General features: G+C 34.9%; 1 protein-coding gene across 2 annotated transcripts; it reads left to right on the forward strand.

The window, feature by feature from the left end:
* Nucleotides 1-1,842: 1,842 nt before the first annotated feature.
* LOC143448862 (phosphatidylinositol 3,4,5-trisphosphate-dependent Rac exchanger 1 protein-like) lies at nt 1,843-19,107 on the forward strand. 2 transcript variants are annotated; one of them, XM_076948900.1, is made up of 8 exons: nt 1,843-2,170; nt 5,172-5,396; nt 5,700-5,804; nt 9,933-10,046; nt 15,281-15,499; nt 18,294-18,356; nt 18,478-18,563; nt 18,827-19,107. In XM_076948900.1, exons 2-8 carry the CDS (start codon nt 5,175-5,177, stop codon nt 19,017-19,019), a joined length of 1,002 nt encoding a protein of 333 aa, XP_076805015.1. In that variant the 5' UTR covers nt 1,843-2,170; nt 5,172-5,174; the 3' UTR covers nt 19,020-19,107. The 2 variants fall into 2 exon arrangements, with proteins under 2 accessions (XP_076805015.1, XP_076804933.1); XM_076948818.1 differs by lacking the exon at nt 1,843-2,170 and adding an exon at nt 2,190-3,749.
* Nucleotides 19,108-20,035: the final 928 nt, after the last annotated feature.

Below are 20,035 nucleotides of genomic sequence, written 5' to 3' on the forward strand. Positions count from 1 at the left end.
TGGTGCAAAAATGCTCCACAAAGGACGCTCCGCGTTGAATAGAGTACTTACTGGTGTAAAATATGAGCTAAAATGCAGCAATGAAAGCTGTAAAAAATGTAATTTCGAAGTAGGATTATTAGCACTTAAAATTCTGAAAGAGAATTTCAATGTAATTTTTCGCAAGAGAATATAAATTACTCACGTTTTTATATCAGTTTTCTAGATGCTGTGAATAAATATCAATATACAGACATTGGATATCAGCCATCAGTTGAAGATTTGGCAAAAGTTTATCCAAATTATCATTTCGATGTTAACAGACACAATGATAAACTCAATAATAGCTCAGCTAATATTTAAATAAGATTTAATCTTATTGAAATTTTAGAAGTATAGTAAACAATGCAGGTCGAGCTTTTTATGTTTATGCTGTTGTATTTTCTGACCAATATACTCAATTAGAAGTACTTTCAAGCAAATGAATATTTAAGGAAATACGATAAACGAAAATGTTTAAGGACGTAAAAATGAATAGTTGCGCTGTTGCATTAACTACAGCGCAACTATTCATAACTAAGAGTATAGATTATTTTCAGGTCAAATGACTCTACAAGCGAAAGAAGCGTATCCTATCCTATGATAACACTTATATTTACTATTGCGAGACTTTTCAAGTATACGAGCAGATATGTCATGTTGCGATTTGCGTACTCATTTGAAGGTTACCCACCTGACATAACATAAGCAAAAATGCCAAAGCAAGATCTTCCTACAATTTTCTGCAAGATGATATACCTTTCTCTCAAAGCATAAAGCTGTTTGCTGAACGGACATTCCAAGCACATATTTCTGTTTAATATTACTTTTTGCGACTATTTGTTATTGCACGAAACTAAAACAACAAGTTTGGTTACTGGCTAAATGAGATAAGAATCTAACAGAATATACATTACCAGTCGATAAATTCAGTTGATATTTCATACAAGTTACAAATCGTTAAACAGTTAATTATGAGATGTGTGGCGGCAAGCGAGTCGTTACAATCGAACTCTTCATTATATTTGGAGTACAGTTAAATTGGTCGCAATCAAGCTTTGAGAACTGCATAAAACCCAAAATTTCAGAACTACAAAAAGTAACTCAATTTCCCTTTCAAGATTAATCGCCAGGGAGGAGGACATTCATGGGAGTATAAAATAATGACGCTTTTGTTAGCCAATGAGAGCAAGCAATAGCCATGTCGTCACACCAACCATGCCTTTAATTGTACAGTACTATATGTTTATTATGTGCAGTTTTGTATATTTTTGTCAACCTGGGTGACGCAACACTAGAACCAACAAAGATAGAGATTTTGACAGTCAGAGTGAAAATTAAACTGAATCAATCGAATGTAATCAAATAGAATATAGCGTAGTGGACAATCGTTTTTATTACCACAAGGCAAGAATGTGCCAGTTATCACTTCATAATTTTGAATGTTTGTTGTGACAGAAATACTATTGAATAAAGCTTTTGTATAGGTTACTGCTGCTGGTTCTACATTATTTTATTGCAGCAACGTTGGTTGTCAATGTGAAAGCGCATTTTACATTTTTTACACTGGAAAGACTAGTTGTTTTCCAAAGATGAGATCGAGGCTTGAAGAACAATCTATACACGAGTGCGGCAACAACAACAGTTTTCCCCAACTATAGAGTACTAAGTATAAAAATGATATGTAAAACGGTGCTATGTGCGTTGTAACTTACAAATACCACAATACTGTAGTACTGTATGTAGGCAATAGCATTGTTTTTGTATTGGGAATATACGCAAGCAATCTGTTCACGTGCTAACCGCATACAATCGTGTCATTTCCTGTCTTCTACAAAAATGCAACGTGCATAACAAATATTTTAGCTCATCACGCCCGATACATTTGTATGTAAGCAAGTGATTTGAATTCCGGCTTGCAGGCAAACTACTGTTTTCCGGTTAATCAAGTGTAGGCTAGATATGTTATGTACGGCAATTCAAGACCGTAAACTTTATCAAAAACGTTGTTCTTAATTAGCCTATAACGTTAGCGTTGATAAAAGATTGCTTCTACAGAATACTTCCGGCTTGATTTGGGCGCCACTGTAAAACGCTTTTGGAAAACTACTGAGGACATGAGGAGGACGTGCCATATCTAGGGGGAAGTAAGGTAATCGAAACACTTAGTCAAGTGGTCTAAAACGAAATATTCATAAGCAGTGTTGCATTTGTCTGGAGCTGCTTGTAACATAGTGTCGAACCTAGCAATCTATGAAATAAAGCTGGGAAAGTAAAAGGCGGCAGTTTAAGACATGAAGGTACTAGGTTAGGCTGTCCGCAAATTTAGTACTGCTTATTACTCATTAGTGCAGAAAGGCAAAACTACTTTTTCGAACTCATTTTGTCTTGTAAGTTATTACATAATGTCTAATAGTAAAATAAATTCAGGATATAGTTTGGCATTCTAAAGGTTGACTTTATTTATATTTTTCTACACGAGATTTCGCAAGCATTAAGCTCGCTTCTTCAGTTATACTGCGAAACCGCCAATGTGATTTGATAATGTCTAATGAATTACATTATTTTACACTTGATTGAAAATTGAACTTGGCCACTAGTGCAAAACTGTCATTGCCAAATCTAACGCCGTAATCCTATTTCTATCCTATAGCCTACAATCTACGCATATTTAACTGTAAATAAGCAATACCGTTATGCTTTAGTGAGGTGTTTCCAGTAGCTTGCTGAACCTGGGAGTACCATGCAAGTTGGTGAATAGTAGCCTATCATATAACCATAGCCGCATTAACTGTATCTGTGTAAGTTTGGAAGTAGGCAATTAACACTTATAAACATATTTTAATACACATGTTACCTATAATAACATGTTATTGAAAGGTTTTGTGGCGGTAATAACCAGCGCCATACTCCAGTCACCATGCTCATTTCAGAAGTAAAAAGAATAAGGGAAAATTGTGTCGAACCTCCATGTGCATTGATCTCCTCCTGCTTTGACAAAATTTTCATATAGTTTCATGCTCAAACGCTCATGTGATTTAATTTTGCCAAGACGAAGAAAAAGTTGTGTTCTGCAAACCTCTGAGGTATTGGGCACTCGATAGCAACAAAGAAATGAAGGGTGTAAGATCTTGGGGGCCACATAGCAAAATTTAGGAAGCCATTAGCTGAAACGAAATGCACAATCAAACCTTGGCCGGTTTGTTTTTTCGAAGAAAATAAAAATTTTATGCATTTTAGACCATGTAAATTCCCGGGGAGCATTTTGCCGGATCCCCCCCCTAACATGCATTGCTATGTCTACCGTTATTTTCGGGCCCCCAAACTTAAGTCGCGACATACCTCACTTCGGGTCCCCCCCCAAAAAAAACTGAGGCCACATCTGCTACTGTACAATAATTTATAACTTTTTCATAAATGAAAATACTAATGCACATGGGAGAATTAGTTTACTTTGTTTTATCACAGTCTTATTAACCGATTCTTGTCGCAGGATAAATTAGCGAGATATAATAAGAAGATATAAATGGTACCTTTAACGTGATCATTTGCTTTTGATTTTTCCTGCATGTTGGTTGGACTGGAGTGAAACGTTTGGCACTTTGTAATTTTCAATGTCAGTTATGATGAATGAAAATTTTTCCAATCAATTTAAAATTCGTTCATCCATTATCAAAGCTATTGTTGACAACGAAGAGCAATATGTGGAAACATTGAAGTTTATTGCCAAGGTAAAAAAATCTCTAATAGGTAATTGTGTCGTTTAATCTAAAGTTTCAACACGTCTTCTCTAGACAGTTGAACTTGACATTTAGAAATTCTATTGGTCAGCTTCTCAAAGCAAAAGTCCCTCGCTTTCAAACAAAATTAGCCGTTATAGTAACTTAATCACACGCTTAGATCACAACGCTCTAGAATTAAGACTGAATGAAATCCATGAAAGCCAAGTACTAATCTTAATTGCATCTGACAGCATTTATTGTCAAACTGTCAAATCTACGTTTTTCTTGGGAAAGTTTTCTTTAACAGAATGCTATAAATTCAAATTTTCCCGGTCCATAGAGGTAGAGGAGTACGGTGTACAGTGAGTCATTACTGATTACTGAGTCATTACTTCCGTATTTATTCGAAATGTTATCGTACAAGCATCAATTTTCCTGGTGTTATTGCAGCTCACCTAAACTCTGTTTAGTTTTATGGAGAGATTTTCAACTTTTTGTATTACAATATTTTACTTTAAAAATAAAAAAAAATTGACTCACTATATGGACAGCGGTACACTGTGAATATGGCATTAAAGAAACATACCTCTAGTCTTAAAAATAAGCAGCTAACTGTTTATTGGATTGACTTGGAAGAATATTTATAAAGAACAAATTGCTTTAATTACACGAGACAAATCGTATCGCAACGTATATTATCTACAGCAATAATATTTACAAAAAGAAATAAAAACAGTATAACCGAAAGAATCCAAAGTTTAAGTGAAAGAAAAGTTTCGAAAGAAATTGTCATTTCAGATCTGTAAGAATTGTTTGTGTTATGACAAGTCAATTGGAAAGGATAATTGCTCCCAGTTCCTGATTCACTGAGGCATGATTCACTGTGTACCACTAACCGCCTTAAAGCAAATCGAAATGAAACAGGTCTATCTGAAAGAATTTTGTTTCAGGTTTAATTTGCATTTATCTATACCTATAACTATAAATTTTTATACACACACATTTTCATAAAAGTTTATCTATGTACCAACAACCAATCAAAAAAAATTACCATTTTTAAATGTTTTTTACTAGCGGAAGTATTAAAATCTTTTAGGAACGAAAGCCCTTTGCGTCGTCTCTAATTTTTATTATAAAAAGAAAGCTTTCACATTGTCACGTTACAGTGGTTAGGACAAAATTATATCGAGTGATTTACTGTACCCCGGTCTGCCCATTTTTCAAAAGTATACAGCTATTTTGGAGAGCCTCAGCACGTGGCATTTATGAATACGATCCGGCATCATACAATCGACAAAACTTAAAAATTAACTCATGTATAAGGCCTGGCCAAATTCATTTCAGAATAGCTGAAACTGTAAAACTGAGCCATCCAAATTGTAGTCATATAGGTTATGAGCAATTTTTATCGACTTTTCTTTTTTTGCAAAGGTGATGAAAACTGATCTAGAAAATTGTGCAGAAAAGATCGAGTATGAAGTTAATGACGGTCATGTTCGCGCTGTTTTTGGAAATATAACAGACCTGCTGGAAGTGCATGGAGCACGTTTGAACGCCTTGCGCAATGAAATCCAAGTGGTTGAAAAACAAGCTGTGAATGAAGATGTGGTTATCTTTGGAGGAAACAGCAATATAGGAGAATTTTTTGTAAAATCAGTACGTGAATTTTTGATACCGATAGAAACAATCCTTTATAGTGAGAATACGCTATATAAAATATATAGGCCTAATAGAATACGCTTATAAACATGTAGACCTGTTGCATGTGGTGTTGATTTGAACAGACGGGTCGTTGTGTTTGTTGAGTTATCACTGGTCTGTGGTCTTTGCACAGAATTGTAGTGGTCGAATCAATAAAAATTGCATGGTCGTCTTGAGGTGTCACGATGTAGGCGCTTTCTACTGTGATATACATTTTTCTAGTACACTTGAAAACTTATGTTACTGATTTGATCGCAGAGGACCACTTTCTCATTGTATGAAGTATATTGCTCCAATTACAACAGAGCTGAAAATGTTACAAAAGACTTGCTGGAAATGCCGAGTTTGGAAAGCGTATTTGAGGTAAATACCCGTATGAACTGAACAGTAATATACTTTATTATATTTAACGGCATGTGAAACTCAACCTGTCTTTAGCAACGTATGCCAAACAATGGTTTTAAAGAAGTCAAAAAAAGAAATCAATACGCCTTTAAAACAGCACTGGAAAATTTAACTTTGCATTTCATTCAAGCTAAAGTCGTTACATAAATATCAATTCGCCGCCGAAAGCGTTGTGATAACAGTGTCTTCATAGGAGACGTCATTCCAAAGACGAAGGATGGAGAATAGCCAAAGTACTGGAGAATTAAAACATACATTGCTAGAATACCAAATTGATTCAAACATTAATGGATTTGGTTTTGGTGACTTATAGTATTTCGAGGGCATTTGAATCGTTTCATTCTTTCACTGACTTTTTACAAACTTTGTTTTCCGGTGTTTGCCAAAGTGTACAGTAGTGTTTCATGACCAAACACCTTAGGCCTGTTGAAGTTTAAGTAGAGTTATAGCCTATACGCTGTTAGCCCGCTGTTTAGTAAGAGAACATATGTTTAATGCTTAGGATGTTAAAGTTGAACAAATTATGTTACAGTTTGAACAGCTAAAGTTTATACTCTAAACGCAAGGCGTGATTTAGAAGAAAAAAAATCTTGTGCGCAGCTGTAAGTTTTTAAGGTTTAAACGTACGGCCCACTCTTATGTTGTGATTTTTTCTGGTGATGTGTTCATATCCTAAACATGGTTAGGTTTTGCACGAATTTTGTTTGAGATGCATAAATTACAGCAATTACACTCGGAAATGGCTAAACCATTTTCACTGAATAACTCGCTATGAAATCGTTGCCTGTCTACTGAATAGGATTTGACGTTACGAGTTTGCTTTTCTGGGTGGTTGTATTTGCAAATTTATACAATTGGTGCACATCAACAAAATTCAACGATAAAATTGATGGGCTGTTCTTTTGGAGTGTCCCTCATGATGCTTTCTATACAAGAAAATTTAGGGTTTTAAAGACTGGCAAAGAGTCAAAATTAGGCCATCTAAGTTACAGTTAGTCAAATCTGATGTTAAAAATTACGAATTAGGCTACTGGCGAAAATCACACTGTATCATACAGTACTTTGATTACACTCTAAAAAAGAAAGATTCAATTTGTCGAACCTTTTTCAAGATTGATCGAAAAAGTGAATCTTTTGACCAATGATTGAATCGATTTTGAAACTGTTCTCTTTTCTTCGATGGCTTCGAACAGAGAGTTTCTAATTCTTTTAAAGCTATAAGCACCATAGTCCATATAGCCTACTTAAAAAGTCTCTGCTAGTAGCCTCAGCTTATTTTAATTCTTAACTTACTGAAAGAGATCATTAGCTTGCCAAGCGGAAGACGTCACATGCTTGATTCTACACTCTTCATCGTCGACAACGATTTCAAATAAATATTCTGCAGTAAGTGCTGGTGTAGACGACATGTTAGCAACTGATAGGCTACACACGTTTGAATCGTCAAAAACTCAAAACAACGAAAACAGCAACTTCCCTTTATAGTAATCGACATCATAACTACAAAAACGATGAACGAACCCTGCGAATGTCTAAAACAGTGGTTCTCAACCTTCTGATCTTGGCGAACCCCTTTTGATGCTGTCAAAGCAGTTGGCGGACCCCTGAAGTTTAAGCAAACTAAGGGTTCTGAGACTGCACTTAAATGTTTCTTTGCTTAGTTTTACTTAATAGTCTTGGTGCACAACTGCGCTATTCATTCAAAATAACATCAAACTAAGCGGATATTTTTACTTAAAATCACTGTATCCAGCTGTCTTCTCGTATAATCCGCAATCTAGTGCATCACAATAGGCCTTCCCTGCGGGTGATAAATCTCAATAAGCTTTTGTATTGTCCCATCACAATAGGCAATTAAGCAAATGTTCAAGCCTATTTCAAACAGCAATGATAAACAGCAAAAACTTTTTAAAAACTCGTACTTTATGTTGCAAATTTCGAAGTTCTCACGGACCCCCTGAAAACGTTTCGCGGACCCTTGGGGGTCCGCGGACCCCCGGTTGAGAACCACTGGTCTAAAACTTTTCACCAATCGCTACTACTAGCGAAGTTATGGGAGTATACGCAACCATGCGTGACTCGGGCGAAACAAAACTTTCTCTTCTCACAGAAAAGAAATAAAGAGGAGGAGGAGGTAGTTTCCCATGACCTTCTTAATATCGTGTCTTGGATGCCTTCGAATCTTTGGAAAACTTTCACTTTCGTTTTTCAAAGATTCGAAGTGATGAGATCGCGCACAAAACGGTCGGATTGGTTGTTTTAAATTTACGTCATCAGTTGGTACAAAACGCACATGGTTTTGAACCAGTTGAAATAAAATGACTGTGGAGAGATGTCTGTAAGACTCCACTTGGTCGGCAATAAGGCAGCGCGCGAGTAAGCTAGCCTGGCAATTGGACAGACCTGCTTGTATAGGCTATAGCACTCCTAGTTGTTTGTGAATATAACTGCGTAGGGCCAAAGTGATGTTCATACTAGATAGATTTTTGTTTTAGGCCAAGTGAATTAGCCTTACCCTTGGCCAGGAGTCCGCAAATACTTTTTGGCGCGGCCCTTAAAAATAACTATAAATTCTCGCGACCCAAGCATTTTGTGAGCATATAATTTTGGGTGAGGTAGCCAATATGCAAAGATATTTTCATAGTACTGTAAAATCCTTTAAGTCACACGTGGTGGGTAGAATGCAATGATTGCGACCGCTCGTGTCAGGTTAAATGCACCAACTTGATACCAATCTCACCCAACATGAAGTCAAAAAGCTCACTTACCTCTGTGATAATTCTGATTGATTGCATATCTGAATGCTAATTTTCCGATGGCAGTTTGAATTTTTGTGCCAGTTGCCATTCTTTCTGTTATTTTCAAGGCGTTTGCTTTCTATATTGTAATTGCTTTGAATCGTGATATTTAACTCATTCGTTGTGAACATGAACATGATTAGATAGGTACACTTTCAGCTAAAGGTCTTAGCAAGAGTAATATAGTTCTCTGAACTACTAAAATTGACCAAGGTAATCAAATTTTTGCTGCTGTCAATTTTTATATGTATCCTGGACATGTGGTAGAAATTACATACAATGTAAAATTCCGCTTTTCTAGCAAAAATAAAAAACGCCTTCTCAAGCTGAGTAGCGTCTGTGATCGTGGTATAGGACTGATCACAAAAACTCCATTTCATCAAATTTGACATTGATCCCAAAACTTCTGAACCTTGATTCGAATTGCAACCTTCTTTGAAACCCAATAAAGATGTTAGTGCAAGAACGCCAAGCTAAGGTAAATAGACAGGTGATTGTTAGTGAATTGGCAATGCTCAACGCACCCGAACAAGTTTTTTTGCAATCTTTCGCCGACACAGTTTTCAAATTACAATCTTTACTCAGAAGATGAAATTTCTGTAGAAAATAACTTGGCAACTCATCGTTCCTCTGGTTTCTTAATTATTGCTAGAAAGTACATTGCAAATATGACATTTGGCCACTTTATATTTACGCTTATATACATATATACGAAGAGTCATAAAGTATAGTTGTATGTTATCGTATTTAGTTGTACATCGTCTGTCCCGTTTATTTGACACGTGCTTCGTTTTTGTTAACATCTATACTCACTGCGTCTGTTTGCGGACCAGTGCGACTAACTTGATGTTTTTGGCCCGCAGTAAAATCGCAGTGAAAATTGCTAATTATATGAAATGTAGTTGCTGTTATTTAAACTTTTATTATTACTAAGTGTAGGTAGGTACCATCCTCCACCCAAGTGTGACTTATTGCAAGTTAATGCACAAGCAAACTTGAAATTGGAAAGTTTCCAAAAAAGTGCACTTAATTATAACGTTTGACCATACAGCCTTTATGTAGGCATTAGTAGCCTAATCCAGATTGTAATTTATTGTAAAAACATGCGTGTGACTTAATCGTTTTTAGTTCATATGATAGTTTGTTAACTATTACAACTTAAAATATTATAATTTTTTGTCTGTCTCTGTTTTGGTTTCTCGCAAAAAAGGTTGTCTTAAAATGACCTGCTGCGACCGTTTTGCATTTATAAACTGTTTGTATATCAAGTACAATTACACATGTATAGAGTTGGAATACTTCAAGTCATATATCATTGGAAAAAATGGGTGGACTGAAGATCTTGCAATTTTATTTAAAGACGCCGCTCAACTACCTATGTAAAACCAACGTTCTGTTAAAGGTAAGTTGGAAAAGTATGCTTTGCATACAAACTAGTTTAATTCCAAACGGATTTGTTCTTAGTCCTTTTAAAATTACAGTTTATTTATTGTATGTATTAGTAGCAACAGAGACGGTTTAAAGGTCAGCTGGCCCTAATAAGGTAAATTTTAAGAGTAGCTTGGAAGTTAATCACAAGTAACAGAAAACGTCACCTAAGGCAGCAGAAATATTATTATGTTGCAAAATTTACAATGGACACAAATTACAACACAGGACAATATTTTTACAGAAGTTGTAGCTGGTTTACGATGAGATTACAATTTGTTCGCTTTTGCTATTTGACTCGAATCGTTGTGACTGTTATATGTGGGGTTGGAGAAAAGGGCGAGCCAGATTGCGCTACTATAACAACTTCATAACGCACTTCTTAAGCAATAAATGGTTTAAATTAAACTGTAAGGATGAATGTCTGCTAACTAGTAAAATGTTTATTTTGATAACTGAATGATATTTTAACCAAAATATTTTGGAAAAAAGTTCATGTAAAAGAAAATTATGGTTGTAAAAACTCAACAAACCAACACGATATACATATATCGATACGTATATAACAGTAGTCAGTTTGTAACTTTGATTTTCATGCATGTTGATTACCGTTGTATAGGCGTTGCATTATGTGCGACAGGAATTATTGTGGCTTATACAGTTGGTTCATTTATTTTCTGTTTGTCTTCTTGCACCTTTACTTTTCATATTTTAATTTTTGCTTTTCTGTCTACACTGTACACAGGCATAGTTTTACTTTCATTACTATTAGAAGTTCACCACTTTTTGGTTCTCGCACTACAGTGTATAAACGCCATTTAATAAATCCATGTTAGTTTCAGTCGACTTCTGACTTAATAAGCGGTAGTATTGTTATTATCTAGCACCTAGACCAGCAGCAAAACAATGAATCTGAATGGTAAAAATGCTATCAATCATTTATCACTTGCGGATCCAGCACGGAAATTAACCTGGAATCTATTGAACATTTTACTATTCTATCACTCTACGTACGTTAGGTCAATTTTGACAATGAAAACACTCCTAACACAGCAAGACATCCCTCTTTCTAACTGAAGTCGGTTTTCTTTTAAGTGCAGCAGGAAGCAAGAAAATAGAGCGTTTATCGGCCTTACTCGTGCCGTCAAACCAACATAAACAACTAAGGATCTTTGCAACATAACTACTTTCAATTTATCACATTTTGTCATGTCATAAAAAGGTCTGCGCCAGCCAGTAATTCACTGGACTATGGCATACAAGTATGTGTTTCTTGCATGCAACTCAGGAAATGTATTACCAATGTTACTTTAATTAATTGGACATAGCGTATATTGTAACGTAACTTAAATATGATAACGCCAGTCTAATTATCTTAACATATCACGCTCACCTCACAATTTCTTTGTTATTACTTCAACTATGATTTCTACGGCACATCACGGGTTGTCGTTCTTTCTGGTTGAAGCATTGTCGACACAGGTAGACGACTTCACTCGAGTCTTTTCTAAGAAAGTACAAAAATGACTTGACTTGACTCGAGTCTGGTCTTTTTAATTACGTTTCAGCATTAAAGTAAAATGAATCTCTATTCTTTGGTCGGAATACATTAGAGGGTAACTTAAAATAATTTTATTTAAATGCATACGTTACAGCCCAAAAAAGAAAATTTTGTAATAATCCTAAAAGTTTGTGGTTGATGGAAAGAGTGTTTTTGCTTTCTGTTTGGCTTGGTTTCGAATAATAATAATCGAATTAACTCTAGTCTTATACTAAATGACTCGACTTAACTTGAGTCTTAAAAGGTAAATGACTTGACCTGACTTGCGACTCGAGTTTGATGACTTGGTTATGACTCTGACTGCACCTTTGTCTTTTCTTCGTCTACGTTTTTACCAGGTGTGAGTTACAAACTGGAAAGGCAAATGACGGTGTCCAGAGATGCCAAATTTTCACAGAAGGTGCAACCGATAACCGGAAAGTTTTTGATCGACCCACTGTGGGCCTTCTCTCGGGTCCCTTTGGAGAGAAGACGAGGAAAAAAGCATGCGTACGCTAGTGTAGTCTGGCCGGAAATTTATTGAACTTTCTGCTAATACTTGACATGGGTTCGGTCGATTTCGAGAACTAAAACATTTCTAACACGACGAGACTCGCTTTCTGTTTGACTGCGGCAACAAACAAAGAAATCGAACATATAGAAGCTTTATTCCAACCGACAAGCAAGAATTGTAATGTTGCAAATTTCAAATCACACGCTATTGTGATCTCACAATTCCCAGTCTGACTGAATATGCGATATATAGGCACATGCTAAGGTCAAGGTTTATGGTTGGACATTAAATTTTTGAAAGTGGCTGTTTCACCATATGTACAGATACATTATGTGGCCTGCTATTAAAGATTGGCGCTTTAGTAGAGAGATTTGACAATGTATGGTCAAACGTCCTAAATCGGACGCACACAGATTTGCCCCCGAAAAATGCGCACAGGTCATTATAAACAACAAACAAAAAATAAATTATCACCTTTTATGTCCTTTTGTTGACCTATCTTTCATCTAACCATATGCTAAAAATAGGTTCATTGCATGTGGTCTGACCTTCTCATCTGAACGTATTTGGTCAGGCTATTGATTTTAGCTCAATGCCAACATGTTTCGAATTGGCGGTCTGAACTTTGTTGTGGCACGTTCTACGCTGGTAATTCAAAAAAGTTTTTATGTCATTTACTAATGGAGGGTCTTAATCTTCGATCACAAGTAAAACATTTTTAAATTTTTTGCAGAATCAGAAGCAATCACGTTCGTTTAAATTTGGTACGCATTTTGCGGTTTGCACATTAAAAAACGCGGTTCACCTGAGTGGTCTTGAGACGACTCTTTGCGTGACTTAAGGTTTTTCGTTTTTTTGTTTGGTGTCTTTTAAAATGTAAATCTTTTTTTATGTGTTAAATATGTTTCATAAAGCAGTTTATTTCCGCCCATGTCCACTGCAAAGACCTAATAAAGTGGAATTACTAAACTAGGAAATAGGATGGCAAAGCCTTTAACCATTTAAGACATGAAAAGTGGGTCGCTACTTTCGAATTGTGGATGAAAAGCTACATGGTACTTGACGCTGAAAGGCACAATTCTACTGCTGGTGCTGGCATTAAAGCGCTTATTGCCTTGTTACTTCAAAATCACTCAGCCTTATCATTTTCACTTTCAACGTGGTGAGTAATAAAAGCTCTCCCGATTGGAATGCGAAAGATGATATCATATTCGTGGAGACCGCAAAAAAAAAAAAGTAATTGGAATATCGTTATGGCTTAATCGAGATAGCTTAACCGGGTAAACTTGTTTATGCAGCAATACAAAATCTCGTTGAAGAAGGCAAGCCTCATTGGCGCAGCGCGAGATTTATTTATTTCCTGTCTACAACATATCAGAGGTCCCTCGGGGATAGAACTGGGAAAAGAAAGCAAGTGGCGTATTTGCTGCAGTGAAGCGTGTACTCATCAATCTTATAAGGTTAAGCATTGCCATTATAGGTTCATGAATAAGGTTATTCGATACAAAATAAGTTGAAAAAGGCCACACGCTTAGAAATTCAAAGAGGCAGACTTTGATATTAACAGCACGCCCTTCTATTGTTGGCAGACAATACTATTTGCGATATATACATTTCACCTTCACCAAACATGATACATATTAACAAAAAGTAATGAGTCTTAATTCGAATCGTAAGTTGCATTGCAACTTAATAGCATTGGGCCTACGAAGTAATAAACAAAGAATGTTTCAGATTACCAAAGTGAGTAATTAATTTCTGAGCTAGTTAGGTACCGAGAAGAGTCATAAAGTACAGCTGCACGTTATCGTATTTAGTTGTGCATCATCTGTCCCGTTTATTTGGCACTTGCCTCGTGAAGCAAATCGAGTGAATTTTTATAACATCTTTATTCACCGAGTATGTTTTGGGGACCAGTGCGGCTAATTTGTTGTTTTTGATCCACAACAAAATCACAGTGTAAATTGCTAATTTCACGAAAAGTAGTTGTTGTTATTGAAAACTTCTATTATTACTAAGTATAGATAGGTACCATCTTCCACCCAAGTGTGACTTATTGCAAGTGATGCACAAGCAAACTTGTAATTGAAAAGTTTCCAAAAAAGTGCGCCTAATTAGGACATTTGACCATACTAACAATGTTACTTTAATCAACCGGAGGTACCAAAAATACTATGGAACACAGCGGTTGAACAAAGAACGTGCTGAGTAGCTGGGGCTGGGCAGACGACGATAAATAAAAGGAATATTTTTGGGAAAAAGAAATGTGCCATCCAGCAGATGGCGGGCAATCTAGTTCTACAAAATACTAAATTACTCAAAATAATCTATTGTGGTATATAGTGTTTTCATTGTAAAACAATATTGCGTCATAGAAAATCCATTTATAATGAAATATACAGAAAAATCATTACTTTTGCGGGCACAATCGCACAAGACGTGTATAAGTAAGTAGAAATTCCACACGAAATATGTCAGCACCACCAGAATTGAGACGCTGCTCGTTTATGCTAACATGAGTTAGAAATAAGCATATGTATACGTTTGTTGGGGATTTGAACTTGTTGGTTTTTTGAGTTGGACTCTGTGTCATGAAAGTCAATGTGAATATTTTATCTAGAGTCATAAACTGCACATACACGAACAGCATTATCAAACATCTCAACACGTACAATTCCAAGTCTATTTCTATCAATACCAAAGCATGATTTGTTGTTATAACTGTTTATTCCGTTTGACTTTCAACAAAGTGTATTTGCTTATCAATTTGTTATTTTTTTAACAAAACGCTATTTTGTACTCCTGAGAACTGAGAATAAATTCATTTGTTGGTATATGATGTTTATTGTAAAACATATTTTCCCAAGAATATATGTTTTTGTAGCTATAAACTATGAGCCTAAGCTTAACCCATAATTTCCTTGTCATAGCTATTTTTATAAAAAGTTCAACACATTTTATACTTAAAAATACAAAAGAAATATTTTAATCATCACTAGAGAACGTCTGTATTTTTAGTTCACCCTATAAGGCATGTTTGTTTGCTTAGGCTATTTACTTGTAATGGTTAATCCGGCTCTGGGTGGAAGCTATGTACCGGTAAAAAAGCAATGATTTATATACTGTTGAGTTAATAACGAAACACTTACTGCAGGCTCTTGCAGTATTTACTGCAATCACAAATTCTGACCTCAGCGATGTAATATCTGCTTACACTATCACCTATGCAACCATCATGTCCATAGAAACTACAACAAGACTGCAGTGTTTACAGGAAGCTTACCGAATTTTTGATCAACTGCAACAGGAATGGGACAACGCCGGTTTATGCAATAAACAAGGATTTTTAACAAAGAGAGGTGGTAATGTTAAGGTAAGTTATTAAAAAACTTTTAAAAATCACGTTCAAATATTATTTTGAGATAGCTTTAACTTAGTTTAAATAAATTCATACAAATTATACACAATCCTAAACTTCTCATATAAGGTATTTTTTTGTTACAGACTAGTTTTCTTTTTATGTACATTAATACATTATTATTACATTATACTAGAATCCACTATTACATTGTTAGAGCTTAGCAACATAGTTACACTGGAATAATCCCCCACGCTAGAGATAACAGGTTAAAAATATATAAATTGTCGATATTTCCATATTTTTGATAATTTTGAAAGTTTGGATTAATTTGGTAGTTAGTGGAAAACTTGCTAACGACCAAAGTGGAGAATTTTAGTTGGGATCTTTATTATATAAGGTACCTGTACCGAATAAGGCCCGGTCCCTAATAAGGCCCATTGCTCATATTTCGCAAACCCGTGCAAATAAATAAAAGATTTTGTCCCTACATAAAAAATAATATAAATTCATGATGGTTTACCAGATTTCATCCTTGTCACGTGATCAACCGATTCGCTAGAGCACAACAAAAATTTGATACTTGCAGTTAAGGTGGTTTTGTTAATTTAGAAAAAAAGTAAGTGAGAATTTGGCCGGTTAAATGAACTGTTGTCAGCCGGCTGAAGTTTTCATGTAACAACCAACTTAGTATTGAAAAGGATAATGCACTTTTTTTTGCTAAAACTTTTCTGATGATAAAAATGTGACGTTTTTTTCGTGGATGCCACATGCGCCTAATAAGGCCCATACAAAATGCTTGGCTAATTGATGTCCAGACTTCAAGAGTGGTTCCAGTCATCAGTTGGCAAATTGTTGCAATTACTTTGGTGCGCCTAGTGGAATCTTTTTAAATGTTTGTACAACTTAAAATGTGAAATTTCTAATAATGTTATATGTTGTCTATTACTATGTTTTGAATCAAAATACTCACAAAATTGGTGGGCCTTATTAGGAGCCTATGCTCCTAATAAGGCCCATTTTTTGGAATTTTTAATTTCTATATAAAATTTTTTTGAGGAGTTGTCAGTTATTGTGGTTTTAATATGTTGTAGTCATATACCCTCACTAATACAATACGAGTTTTCAGTCTATTTTCATTTATGGTTCTTGAGTTATTTTCAAAAAAGTGTTAGGTGGGCCTTATTCGGTACAGGTACCTTAGTTTGGATTAGTTTGTTGTTGGATTTGAACTAGACACCCAAAAGATTGACACAAGTGCAGGTTGGATAAAAACATGGAAACAATTATACTTTGAACAGCTTTGGGAGAAATGCAAAATGACCAAAATAATCGCCCTTCTTTTTTTCTTGACGTAAAAAAGAAACGCATATAACCTGCACAAATTTTAAAAAACAAAGTGAAATTGATTTAAAAATGTTGCAGACCTTTCCCAGGTATAAATCACATGGCTCTAAAAAGCTTGCATGTATATGTATGAATGCCCCCCAAACTATAAAAACTAATCTACTACAGATTTTGTATTAATAAAGAGACATTTATTGGGCTAATAGGGACTTCACAGAACCCAGTTTGATCACGTTGTCAAAAGCAAACCGGCAAATGTCAAAAGTTTCTCAAAATTAACTTCAACATTAAACGATCATTAATTTAGATAAATTTATTTGATGTTTACATGTGACTTACTCTGCAGTCTGACTAATACTGACGTCCTATAATTGACATTTGGCTAATTATGACATAGTGCTTTGTTTGGGAACTAATTTCCACCAGACCGGTTTATGACAGTACGCTAGTATACCTACCAATAACTTATTCTTACCGTATATACTGGTACTGTTCATACATTGACAGACAGACTAGGCTAGTAACCAAAACAAATACCATAACAAAATGTTTCACCACCTTGTATTCAGCAACGAAACCTAACTAACCTCTTAAAGTCTAGCCTAGTTTTTAGTCGCTAAAAGATATTTTCTGACATGGAAACAATTATACAAAAAGCTTTCAATTACAAAATATATTTAAAAGAATTTTTTTTCACAATTTTTTAAATAAACTGTTATGTAGAAATTTTTCTTAAAAATTAACAAAATGAATTAAGAATAATTAATAAAAAAAAAAATAATAATAAACGTTTTTTAAAAAATTGCAAAATTATCAAAAAACTTGAGGGCACGTATCAGGCAACAGAATTCTCTAAAAAAATCGGAAAATTTGTAATGCAAAAATCAGCACTCTCAGTATCAGCAAAAACTGCTGTAATAAGCTGGTTTTACTGTATTATGTAATTGTATTGCACTTTTTGTCGATATTTATGTGAAGTTTGTCATAGGTCAACCGTGTGTTTAGGATGTAGTGGACGCAAATTAGTCGTATATTTTCCCGTCTTTAGTATACCCTAGTATAGGCAGTGGGTTATTTCAACTAACACCAATGTGGGGATATGTATTTTAAAGCGAAATTATTTTCCTTAATTAAACAATTCAAAATGACAATGACAGAATGCTGTAGTTCAAGCTTTTACTTTAAAAAAACGACCTGTGAATGGACTACTTGTCTCATAAAAACCTAAATTTATCTCATTTGGCAAACAATTTTACTTGACAATGCAATTTTTAGAAAAATTGTTATTACATGTCCCGGTCTCCCCCAACAAATGAATTAGTAGATCCATAACAAATGACATATACTTCAAGCCGTGTTTTTCTTGTACAAAACCTCTTCCAATAACTTCAATTTGCGTTTTTCTTGTATGCATTTATATTTTTTCCCATTGTATTAACTGTACGTTGTGCATTTCTTGCAGTCATGGAAAATCCGATGGTTTACGCTCAGAAGTAACGAATTAAAGTATTTTGATGAACCTGTGGTAAGACATATATTTATTTGTTTGTTACTGTTTCGGTAAAAATCACATTTAAAACAATTTCAAGTTTACTTAAAACAAAATATTGGTTTTGCTCAAGGTAATCCATTTTTTTCCGATGCAGGATGAAAAGGCTCTGAACACATTAGACGTTTGTCAATGCAAATGCGTCTGTGACACCGATAATCGAATGAAGCCCAACTGCTTTGGGTGAAACAAATTATTTAATTTTTTATAAAAATTTGTCATTTCTTTTTCACTGTTTAGTTAAGTTGTGAAATATATGAGATGGTATTGTCCGTTCTCATTTGCTTTAAGAGTAAATTATAGTTATAAGGTATAATCCGATCGTATTCAAAAAGTAAATCTGTAAAGGATTATAAAAGCTTAAAGGTACAGGTTGAATACTGTGAATTTATTTTTCAAATAGTTTTGTTTTTGACTTAGTTTACACTTAAACTCGTGTTTTCTAGGCTTGTTTTTGACGACCGCACTTACTTCATATACGCCACAAACCAAAGTGAAAAAGTAGAATGGATGAACTTACTTTCTTGGAAGATATACATGAGGCAAACACCGGAAGAAAAAGCTCGTTTAGCTTTGTCAATACCCGCTCTTGGTCACACAACAACCGTTTTGGATCTTCTTAAAGTTAAAAATCAATAAGATAACTGGATATGATTTTGACAGTCAGCCCGTATACGAGTTAGTGACTTATCTGTTCGCTAATTTGAAGAGAAAAGCTGAGATAGAAGTGTTTGAAATATTTTCTACGTTTATTTGTTATGGAATATCATCAGTGTTTAGGCAAAGTCTTCAGCAAAAGTTAGACAGACTTGTCGAGATTTTTCTGATGAATTTAATGCAACTCCCGGGGGTGATTTAAGGTGCACTTTTTGCGAGGTTATAGTGAAGTGCGATAAAAAGTATTTTGTTGAAAGCCACAGGAAAAGTAAACGCCATCAAGCTGGATTGGAGCAACAACAAGCATTCCCTGTTTAATTTGCTGTTTATTAGAATTTACCATGCGGAGAAAATCGAGGCAAAGTGCCCTTTTCACAAGGACAAAATAACACAAGCTACCTAAATCTATCGCCAAAAAACACGACACACTTTACGTTTGGGTCTGAAATCGACAAAATATTATGTTTGGGTAACTGGAGGAAGAACTGTGGCCTCTACAAATAAGCAATTTCGTTAGGTCAAAATAAAGTCAAAATTTGATAAAAATAAAGTCAAAAAAAATTTTTTTTAGGTCAAAATAAAAATGGCCCTAGTTATATAGTATTGTATAAGCAAAATAAATTACAATGTACCTTGAGTCTTGGCAGCCTCAGAATTAAAAAAAAACTTTGTTTAAGATACAATCTTTCAAACATTTAATTTGTCTCCATTCCTCGTCATTGTAGAAAGTAGATGAACGCTGGGGATAGATTTTTGTTAGCCATGGGTAGAAAAAACTTAATCCACATTGCTTTTAATAAACTTACCATGTTTACCTGATTATTATTATTTTGTTGAGAATCACAGCATTCAATTAGTACGCCTACTAGACCCAAAAGAGATAAAATGGCAGCCAGCAAGGAGTAACTACGTATACAAAAAAAGCAAACATAAAGGTGGTGTCAAACACCAAAAAGTGCCATAAAACCTGTGTTTGTTTTATTGTACAGTAAGTTTAC

The sequence above is a fragment of the Clavelina lepadiformis genome, chromosome 1 (assembly GCF_947623445.1).
Source record: "Clavelina lepadiformis chromosome 1, kaClaLepa1.1, whole genome shotgun sequence".
Lineage (NCBI taxonomy): Eukaryota > Metazoa > Chordata > Ascidiacea > Aplousobranchia > Clavelinidae > Clavelina > Clavelina lepadiformis.